The sequence below is a fragment of the Amblyraja radiata genome, chromosome 4, assembly GCF_010909765.2.
Source record: "Amblyraja radiata isolate CabotCenter1 chromosome 4, sAmbRad1.1.pri, whole genome shotgun sequence".
NCBI lineage: Eukaryota > Metazoa > Chordata > Chondrichthyes > Rajiformes > Rajidae > Amblyraja > Amblyraja radiata.
In genome coordinates, this window is record NC_045959.1 from 49,078,994 (window position 1) to 49,090,769 (window position 11,776).

General features: G+C 42.0%; 1 protein-coding gene across 1 annotated transcript in view; it reads left to right on the plus strand.

The window, feature by feature from the left end:
• Window positions 1-10,368, plus strand: part of cpa6 (carboxypeptidase A6) — a 47,949-nt gene extending 37,581 nt beyond the window's left edge. The window contains exons 10-11 of the mRNA XM_033020384.1: window positions 7,546-7,630; window positions 9,598-10,368. Coding sequence (XP_032876275.1) covers window positions 7,546-7,630; window positions 9,598-9,791 — 279 coding nt within the window. The 3' untranslated portion in view covers window positions 9,792-10,368. The remainder of the gene's footprint in view (window positions 1-7,545; window positions 7,631-9,597) is intronic.
• The last annotated feature ends 1,408 nt before the right edge of the window (window positions 10,369-11,776 follow it).

Here is an 11,776-nt window from a genome sequence, read left to right on the forward strand (position 1 = left end):
TCTTGATTAGTACAGGTGTCAGAGGTTATGGGGAGAAGGCAGGATAATGGGGTTAGGGGGGAGAGATAGATCAGCCATGATTGAATGGTGGAGTAGACTTGATGGGCTGAATGGCCTAATTCTACTCCTACTCCTTGTGACATACTGGATCTCATTAAACTTCTAAGAAAATATAAGGGCTAGAACACCTTCTTCGTCAATACTGTGCTGGGCCCAGGACAGGCCATCCAATATGCTAAGGCCCAGAAATTTGAAGCTGAAAACTCTCTCCACTGCTGACCCACCAATGAAAACTGGTACATAATCTTTCAATCTCTCATTTCTGAAGACAACGATTCTTAGTTTTATTGACATCTAGCAAAAAGGTTGTTGTTTCGGTGCACTCAAACAGGTGTACCACCTGTGTTTCAAGAAAAACAAGTATTAATAATGACAAGGAGGGTTGAACAAAGAAATACCGTAAAAGACAAATATAGTGAACCTGCAATCTAGTTAGTCCAAAAACATAACGTCACATGGAGAAATATTCAGTGAATCTGTTTGTGGGATACCTTGAAACATATAAACCTCAATTGGTTGACAAATGCATTTTAGGAATGGGCATGCTCATTCCAGGGCCGGCCTTAGGGGGTGCGGGGCCCAATTGGGAACAATTTTGGTGAACCCCAGATTCCCAGCCAAGGTCTGTCAGCCCAGTTATTTAGTTTATATTATGGAATTGTACACTAGGTGCTATGGATTATACACTGTGTGAATATCTCCTGCTCCCTCCCGTTTGACTGTCAGTAGCTCCGCTGGCTTCCAACCTTTACCGTAGCAGCTAATTTCCATTAAACTGCAATTTGTGATTGGACACAATGCCCTTGGAGACAGCGGCTGATTGGACGGGAGGAGACCTATTTGTTGAATGGACGGGAATTTTAAGGCAAGCTGGTTGGTGATTGGATGCAACCCCCATAGAGACATCGTTTGATTGGCCGCCAAATAAAATTATCAAATAGGAAAACAAAAATCGCTGGTCGGTGCGAACTCAGTAAACTATCTGGTTGTATCTCCAAACTAAACAGTATAACATGCAGGTACATTCATTTAAAATTAAATTCAGTGATAATTTCACATGATTTCTCACTGTGTAAAGCTCAATATCTGACCAATTTCTGTTTAACACGTTTGGTCTGCCGTGAGCATTTTTCTCTCCCAAAACAGTTCATATCTAGCAAACTATAAGATCCCCCCTCAATCTTCTAAATTCTAGCGAGTACAAGCCGAGTCTATCCAGGTTTTCTTCATATGAAAGTCCTGACATCCCAGGAATCAGTCTGGTGAACCTTCTCTGTACTCCCTCTATGGCAAGAATGTCCTTCCTCAGATTAAGAGCCCAAAACTGTACGCAATACTCCAGGTGTGGTCTCACCAAGACCCTGTACAACTGCAGTAGAACCTCCCTGCTCCTATACTCAAATACTTTTGCTATGAATGCTTTCTTCATGGCCTGCTGCACCTGCGTGCCTACTTTCAATGACTGGTGTACCATGACACCCAGGTCTCGTTGCATCTCCCCTTTTCCTAATCGGCCACCATTCAGATAATAGTCTACTTTCCTGTTTTTGCCACTAAAGTGGGTAACCTCACATTTATCCACATTATACTGCATCTGCCATGCATTTGCCCACTCACCCAGCCTATCCAAGTCACCTTGTAGCCTCCTAGCTTAGAGGGGTTTAAACGGGTTAGAGATGTTTAGAGGGCTTCAGATGGGTTTAGAAGTGTTCAGAAGTGTTATAGAGGGAAATAGGGTGGAATTGAGGGGGTTTAGAGGTATTCAGAGAGTCCCAGAGGGGTTTAGAGACGTTATAAGCCACCCGTGAGAAATTGTATTCCTCTGAAATTGAAGATAGACATAACGCTGGAGTAACTCAGCAGGCCAGGCAGCGCAGCAACTCTGGAGAGAAGACCCTTCTTCAGACTGAATTGAACTCTCGTCAGTGAGAGTACTTGTGTTTGTCTGAAGAAGGGTCTCGACCAGAAACGCAACCCTCTCCCCAGAGCCCATGCCCGTCCCGCTGAGCCACCTTCAACATCAGAGCCAAACAAAAAACACAGAGTGCTGGAGGAACTCAGCGGGCAAGGCGGCTGCCTCACCCACTGGGTTTCTCCAGCATTTTTGTCTACCGCTAAACGTCAATGATTCCGGGAATGCTGAGGCGACAGTGTGAGAGAGAGGGAGTGGGAGAGCTAGAGGGAAACGAGATGGGGAGCGGGAGAGAGAGCGCGCGAGAGAGAGGGAGAGAGAGAGAGCAAAAGACAGAGAGACACAACGTGGGTCGGTAGGTGAATGACTAACCTGCACACCAAGAAGAAGCCCCTTCTCGCGGTCCGGGGCCCTCACTCATGATTGTTTAATGAGTCTGAAGAAGGGTTTCGGCCCGAAACGTCACCTATTTCCTTCGCTGCATAGATGCTGCTGCACCCGCTGAGTTTCTCCAGCATTTTGTGTACCTTCGATCTTCCAGCATCTGCAGTTCCTTCTTGAACACTCTCACTCATGATGGTGAGTTTAAAGAAGTTCTCAATGTGTCACCGATCTACATTCCTCAGTAAATGTAATTGTGTTTTAAACAATTATTATTGACGCCGCGTGAATTTTATTCATAGGAACATGGCGTCATTAATACTCATTCAAAACACAATAACATTTCCTGAGGAATGTGGATGGATGCAGATTGATGACATTGTATAACAACTTCAAGATTCAAGATTCAAGAAGTTTATTGCCATGTCAACAAAATAAGTTGATAGGAATGTGTCTTGGTTCGCTCTCAGACAAATACAATACAGTACAATACAACCACCACATACACCACAATAAATAATACAGACAATACCGTACGAAGGACAATATATACAGGAAGGACAGTACCCAGCAGCGTCATGTTAAGCATAAGTGCAAGTGCAAAAGAAAGTGCAAAGTGATTAGTGCAAATTCAAATGTCTGATGGCTTGGAGGTAGGTGCTGTCTCTGAAGCGAGATGTTTTACTTTTAATGCTTCTATATCTCCTTCCTGATGGGAGGAGATTAAAGAGGTAATGTGCCGGGTGAAAGTGGTCTGCTATGATTTTTTTGGCCTTTCTGGTGAGTCTTGTTGAGTAAAGTGATGTCACTGAGGGAAGTCTGCTGCAACCGATGATCTTAGAAGCTCGGCGCACTATTCTCTCCAGCCGAATCTTATCCTGCGAGGTTGTGTGACCATACCAGACAAGCATGGAGAATGTGAGTATGCTTTCTATGGTAGACCTATAGAAGTGGGTCATGGCTGGTCGACTGACCCTGAATTTTTTGAGCTGCCGCAGGAAGTGGAGTCGCTGGTGGCACTTACTGATTATGAGACTGGTGTTGAGCTCCCATGATAGGGATTGATGTATGGTGGTCCCAAGGAACTTGTTAACTACTTCATGTTAAGAAGTGCTAACAGTACGAGTTAACAAATCGTTTATGTCTGATGGCCGTGCAGCGGTTGTTACACATGTTCGTTTAAAAAAAATCCGGATGGCGAATTTAAAAAAAAAATCTTTATTTAACAAAGAGAATTCGTATTTCCGTATGAAATACGGAACATTAGTGCCGGGCCCCCATTAGGCGCGGGGCCCAATTGGGAGCAATCGGTCAAATCGGCTTAAGGCCGGCCCTGGCTCATTCTATCTGTTTTAACCAAAAGTTCAGTCAAGGGAGAAATTAGTCTTTGGTTGTGAATTCTAAGCACATGGTAAAGTTGATTGTAAGCATTCATCCCTCCACATTCATTTGCATTAAGTTCAGTTAATCAATGGGGCCAAGGAAAGAGCGTTCACGTCGCGGCCCTGTTTCAACCAATCTTTCCACCACCACGCACAAGAAGCACAAGAAGCGCAAGACAGACACCATTGTGCAGATGCCGAGAAGTGTGTTCAGCTCTGGCTGAACAACTTCTAATCTTGTGTGTGGACTCGATAAGAAGAAGAAGTTAATCAATGCAATGTTTACAGGGTAGTATCCCAGTTAACCCTCCAGACTTCTTATTCCTAACATCTTGAAATTAGTAGGAGAGTTGTCTAGAACCATTCAATCAATAGCATGATACATGCAAAAATGTTGAATTAAATCCATCAACGTTAACCAAAATGGCTATCATCACAGTTGGGTTTGATTTATTTGGCATGATAGATCATCTTTCAAGTCGAAAGTCTCAGAGGGGCAAATGCCAAGGTGATCTTCAGTATTATCGATAAAATTCATGGCATTACAAATTTAGATTCCCCCTATAAAGGAAACATCCCAGTATGCCTTTTTTAATGTGTTGTAATTCAAATCGCCTTTAAAAACTAGTAAGAAAAAAAACCAGATGAAAATACACTTTGGGAGGGGTAACAGATAAGCCAGAAGCTATGTAGATTTAATTGTCTTACAATTTTAATGACATCAGGACCTTTGGCAGCACATGGAGGAAGTCCCGGACCCAAATCTGCTTGGTGGCAGACATTTTAATTGACGTTCAGAGATGATAAAATTATCAAAAATAAAATAAATTAACATTTTTTTTAAATTAAAAATATGCTAACTGGGAGTCTCGGGAAAGTCTAGCTTGCTCCTGAACTTAACGTGAAGTTCGATGGCAGAGTGACTCCAGATCCGTCTGTGAAGTCCATTTTTTACTTCATGCACATCTCAGTTTTACAAAGTTTTAAAAAGGTATTACAGACTGTCCTACGCTGGCAATAGCTAACAAGATCAGGCTCAACTTGGTTTATGCCATTAAGCGTAATGATGATGTATCATGGTAACAAAATGTTAATTGGAAAATTCAAAGTTGATGTGATCCTTTGTTTAGTATAGACTTTATAGAACAATTTTAGCTCACCTGAAAAAACGAATAGGCAGTATTTTAAGGTAATTTGGACCAGTCTTTTTAGATTTACCATGAAAGGTTTATCTTTGGATATAGACAAGTTAGATGAAATGTTAAAACAAGGAATTACAGATGCTGGTTTACAAAAAAAGACAAAATGTTGGAGTACCTCAGCGAGTCAGGCAGAATCTCTGGAGAACATGAATAGGTGACGTTTCGGGTCGGGGCCCTTTAAACTGAAATGTTGGTAGAAGAAATGTCATTGTGCAGCTGTAAACAGCTTAACCCAGAGTAGCGTTTCATGTGCACATTTCTGTGTGTTTTTGAACCTGTTTGGGAATCCATCGCCTCTTGTTCAGCAGGATTTTTGTCCTCCCTGGATTTTTTTTCCTGCCACATTGAGCAACAACAGTTCCCCTTGCAGCTGAAACAATGTTATTATTGTGATGTGTCCCTTACAGCATCTGATTGCAAATACCACTCCTACTGCATTCTATGCTGACGCAAGAATTCTAATACCGGTAATACCAGTTTCATTGCACTAATACAAAGAGATACTGAAAAGTACTGTGTAGGAAAGAACTGCAGATTCTGGTTTAAATCGACAGTAGACACAAAATGCTGGAGCAATTCAGCATCTCTGGAGAGAAGGAATGGGTGGCGTTTCGGGTCGAGACCCTTCTTTAGACTGATATCAGGGGAGGGGGCGGGACATAGAATGTAGTCAGAGACAGAAAGACTAGTGGGAGAACTGGGAAGGGGAGCGGATGGAGAGAGAAAGCAAGGGCTATCTGAAGTTAGAGAAGTCAATGTTCATACCGCTGGGGTGTAAACGACCCAAGCAAAATATGACATCCTGTTCCTCCAATTTGCGCTGTGCCTCACTCTGACAATGGAGGAGGCCCAGGACAGAAAGGTCAGATCGGGAATGGGAGGGGGAGTTGATGTGCTGTGCCACTGGGATATCAGGTAGGTTAATACAGACTGAGCGGAGGTGTCCCTTTACCTCCCCCCTCGACTCCATCCAAGGACGCAAATGTCCCTTTACCTCCTCCCTCGACTCCATCCAAGGACCCAAACAGTCTCTCCAGGTGAGGCAGAGGTTCACTTGCATATCCTCCAACCTCATCTACTGTATCCGCTGTTGCAGGTGTCAACTTCTCTACATCGGCAAGACCAAGCGCAGGCTCGGCAATCGTTTCGCTGAACACCTCCGCTCAGTCCGTCTTAACCTAACTGATCTCCCGGTGGCTCAGCACTTAAACTCCCCCTCCCATTCCCAATCAGACCTTTCTATTCTGGGCCTCCTCCATTGTTCCACCAGGTGTCGCTGTCAGCAATGGCAGCCTCACCGACAGTTCGTCTGTCTTTTCGTCTTTTTTGTTATTTTTAGTGTGTTTTAAAATGTTTGTGTTCATGTTCTCTGGTTGGTTGATGTTGGGGGGGGGGGGGTTCAGGGGAAACTTTTATTCAATCCCTTACCTTGCCGGAGATGCGATTGTTTTCCGGATCGTATCTCCGGTCGCTCTGCGGCCTAATATCATGGAGCTGGAGACCTTGGTCGAGACTGACTTTGGGGCCATGGACTTACCATCGGAGTCTGCGATCCCTTGCCTGGGATCGAAGTTCCAACTGCGGCCTGCGGATTTCAATATCGAGGAGCTCGCAGTCTCGGGTAGAGACTGATGTCGGGAAGCTCAAAAGTCGCAAGATGTTCGACTAGCCCCAACCTGGGGTCCGATCGCCCGGCGCGGGGATCTGAGATCCCCCCCCGATGCGGAAGCTTGATCGCCCCGATGCGGAGGCCCCGACTGCCGGCTGTGGGAGCCAAGATCGCCCCGACAACAGAAGGCTCAAGGCCCCCAACCGCGGGAGAACAACGAAGGGAAGAAATTTAACTTTTTTTTCGCCTTCCATCACAGTGAGGCATGTGGAGGAGTCACTGTGGTGGATGTTTATGTTAAAATGTATTTTGTGTGTTTTGTTGCTTTTTATTGGTATATAAAATGGCAAATCAAATTCCTCGTATGTTGCAAAACATACTTGACTAATAAAGTATGATTATGATTGACAGAGTGAGGCCCAGTGCAAATTGGAGGAACAGCACCTCATATTTTGCTTGGGTAGTTTACACCCCAGCTGTATGAACATTGACTTCTCTAACTTCAGATAGCCCTTGCTTTCTCTCTCCATCCCCTCCCGCTTCCCAGTTCTCCCACTAGTCTTACTGTCTCTGACTACATTCTATCTTTGTCCCGCCCCCTCTCCTGACATCAGTCTGTAGAAGAGTCTCGACCCGAAACGTCACCCATTCCTTCTCTCCAGAGATGCTGCCTGTCCCACTGAGTTCTTCCAGCATTTTGTATCTACCGAACAGTGCTGTCATGTTAACCTCACTACTATAGTTCTCGACCTTTTTGTGACTATCACAGACAACACTAGTGTGATCCTCAAAGTTTCAACACCAAATGGTGGTAGAAAGCAATTTCTAGACCATGATATGTGGATAACACCATGAAATAACAGTAATTTAATGAATTAATTGTGATCACCAATATACAGTGTGATCATTTTGATGTCAACAACTTAAATAAACATAATCGTTACTTTTAACTTCAACTATTATTGTTTAAGAAATGACATTTTTAATTTTGTTTTTTAGGAATCAGCAGCATACAAAGCAGTCAGTGCTATTTACTCTGTGTATAGTATCAAGTACAAACATGGGCCAGCATCTAGCACCTTATGTAAGTCTTAACATTTATGATATTTACCTAGGCCCACAGTAAAGGTTATGTAAGCATATTTGAAATTATGTTTCATTTTTTAATTGTAAAGAAAATATATCACAAATATTTTACAATATTGTTATAAAATTCTAACTGAATACAAAATAAAACAATGGCAAATGAAACTTGCCAGATAAATAGAAAGCTATCATTAATAATAATGAGATCAATCAGATTTCACATTATCCGAGACACAGACAGGCTGCCAATTAACAAATCTGGTGCCATGTCCTTATTAGGAGGGTTAGCTGGAAGTGCAGAAGACAATTTAAGCCCTGATGCTCCCTCAATGTCCAAAGTGATTAAGGTTAAGGTGAGACAAAGCTTTACATAGGCCTGTTGGTGTGCTAAATGAAATCTATCTTCATCTGGGAAATGGTGCTACCAATGTAACAGTAATAGAATGCATCAGGATTGTTGAAAAAACAACAAGAATGGAAAGGGGATTATTTAGAGATCGACAGTTCTTGAGCATAAATACCATTGCTCTGGAGGGGATGCATTCTGGTTACGGACGGAAGCAAAAGTGGAATTTGATGTGGGCTTGATTGCAATCTTCCAATTCTCTTTGGACATTAGGATGTTTTCAGAGTGTCTAATGATTGTAAAATGAAATACATTGCTTTTTAAAAATGGAAGAGATAAATCTGGTAATTAGAGTAGTATACCAAATGTCGATGGTGGGGAAATATATGTGGGGCAGTTATTTATAAGGGATAATAAAATTGTAGTGCGAGGCAAATTACACTTGTTAAAGACAAACTGAGATGACTAAGCTCATGTTCACAAGTGTTAGGAGCAGAATTAGGCCAATCGGCCCATCGTCTACTCCGCCATTCAATCATGGCTGATCTATCTCCCTCTTAACCCCATTCTCCTGCCTTCTCCCCATAACCCCAGACACACGTACTAATCAAGAATCTATCTCTGCCATAAAAATATCCATTGACTTGGCCTCCACGACCTTCTGTGGCAAAGAAATCCAGAGATTCACCACCCTCTAACTAAAGAAATTCCACATCTCCTTCTTAAAGGAACATCCTTTCATTTTGTGGCTATGACCTCTACCCTAAGCTCTCACACTGATCAATTATTGTCATGTTGTGTAAATGTTGGATGATTAAAGTTTTGCTGTGCATTTCTACACGGACTTTCAAAGATTCTGGATAAAATACCAAATTTAAAAAAATCCATGTAATAGATAGATAGGGAAAGCACAGAATCTAAATACATTCTTTATCAGAAGAAGAATTGTGAACATGTTTCATATGACAAGAAAAAGTGTCACAATGCCATTCTCAGTGATCGAAAAGAAAACCATTGTTCCTTTAGCTATATATTAATGGCCTGAAATTAGATGATAGGACATAATTCTCAAATAATAAAAAAGGCCAATATCACAATTTTTCCTTTAATTGTATTGGCTTTTATCTCCTCAGCAAGCCACTTGTATGCCATTTAATCGTAGCTTCTAAAAATCCATACATACATAATTTGCATTATCTTGAGCAACTTTCCCTGTTTTCGATTCAAAGAATAAAGTCAATCACACATTTTTCTTTAATGTTGCCTTTAAGAAAATTTCTAAGCATAATTTGACACAGGGAGTAGCCCAAGGGGAGAAAACAGAATCAAGAGAATTACATTTTAAGAACACGACTTGAGTCAGTATAGCATTAATTACCACACTGTTCTCACCTGTGGTAAATTTTGATCTGGTTCTAAAGTTTATACACATAGATTGAGGAGAAAATGTAGACTTCTGAACAGCGCTGTAGTTGCAAAATCCTTTTAAAAAATATTTTAGATTTAAGAGTAATTTTTGAGAGACAAACCAAGCTGGGGCAAATTATTATCATACGAAAATATATTATGTTATGATCTACTAAACGCATGTTCTAATACATTTGTTTCTTGCCTTTTAGATGTCACTTCCGGTAGTTCTATCGATTGGGCCTATAAACATGGGATTTCTTATTCATTTGCATTTGAATTGCGAGATACAGGATATTATGGATTTTTGCTGCCAGAATCTCTAATTAAACCCACATGTACAGAGACAACATTAGCCATCAAAAATATCACTAATAATCTCCTAAAAGAATGTCCATTGAAGTGAGGAACTATTCATAACCACTCAACTTGGTATTTTAATTTTACAGTGTAATTCATTTTGCTTAAATAAGTTAAAACAAAGATTTACTTCTATTCCTACATTTAATCTTTTTGTGCAATCCGATAGGGTACAAATGTGTCACCATACTACTCAGATATACATTTCCTTCCTACACATTTGATTTGCTCCACTGCAAAATCTCCTCAAGGTATGTTTACTTTGAAGTTCTCCACCTCTCTCTGACAGTTCAGAAACACCCTCTCTTGCTGCTCCCCCTCTGTGATTACCTCTAGTTTTCCTCTCTCCTGATTCTCACTGAAGAAGGGTTTGACCTGAGATGTCACCTATTTCTTTTCTCCAGAGATGCTGCCTGACCCGTTGAGTTACTCCAGCATTTTGTGTCTATCTTTGGTGTAAACCAGCATCTGCAGTTCCTTCCTACACATACTCAAATACACTGTTGAAGCAAAGCAAATGACTATGACATTCCATGTAAATGAATAATCAGGAAATTCTAACAACTCTGGAACTGACGCTTTTAAGATCATATCTGAATCAATAAAGGCTTGCTACCACAGAATCTCGAGGCAATAGTTTTGAATAAAGGTTCAAAGGTATTTTATTGTCACGTATACCAATTCAGGTACAGTGAAACTCGATTTACCACAATCATACTAAAAAAAGCAACAAGACACACAACTACATAAAAGTTAACATAAACATCCACCACAATGGATTTCCCACATTCCTCACTGTGATGGAAGGCAATAAAGTCTAATCTTCTTCACTCTTTATTCTCTCGCTGTCGGGGCAGTCGAATCATCCGCAGTCGGGGCGATCGAAGCTCCCGAGATTGGGTGGTTGAAGCTCCTGTGGCCTGGAGCTCCCAAAGTCGATCCCTAACCAAAGGACCACAAGCTCCACAATGCATGCTCCCGCGGTTGGAGCTCTGAGGTTGATCCCCGACATGACCGCCGGCTCCACGATGTTAAGCCCTGTAGACTCCCGCGGTTAGAGCTCCCAAAGTCGATCCCCAGCAAGAGGCCACCAGCTCCTCGATGTTAGGCTACAGTGTGGGTGGAGATATGATACGGAAAAAAATTGCATCTCCGTTGAGGTAAGTTTCCCCCCACCCCCCACATAAAACAAAGCTAAAGAATACTAAAACATACATTTATCACATGCTAAAAACAACAAAGAGAGAAAAGGACGAGACAGACTGTTGGCGAGGCAGCCATTGCAATGTCACCCGGAGGTTGATACTTCCTATCAACTATCACTAGGAAGGACACAAACAGCCTTGCCTACAAATTGGAATGCACCAATTTTTGGAGTGCCAATTGGGGGCTGCATCCTGTGATCTGCAGAAATACACAGTAACAAAATTATTAGATTGGTTGTGGCCCATTAAAACTTTGTGTTGTGTAACAGTAGCTGCATGAAGCGATGACGGTTGTCCTGCGTTTGCCGTGCTTAATTATGGGAAGCCCAACAGACCTTAAAGAATCTCTTCCATGGCAGCTGAAGATCAACTAGAAAATCAAGGCTGCCATAGGAAGAGGTTAGAAATATAGAAAAATACATGCAGGTGTAGGCCATTCGGCCGTTCGAGCCAGCACCGCCATTCAATATGACCATGGCTGATCTAAAATCAGTACCCCGCTCTTGCTTTTTTCCCCCATATCACTTGATTCCTTTAGCCCTAAGAGCTAAATCTAACTCTCGCTTGAAAACATTCAGTGAATTGGCCTCCATTGCCTTCTATGGCAGAGAATTCCACAGATTCACAGAAGATATTTTTCTTCACCTCAGTCCTAAATGGCCTACCCCTTATTCTTAAACTGACCCCTGGTTCTGGGCTCCCCCAACATCGGGAAAATTTTTCCTGTATCTAGCCTGTCCAATCCTTTAAGAATTTTATATGTTTCTATAAGATCCCCTCATTGTTCTAAATTCCAGCGAATACAAGCTCAGTCGACCATTCCTTC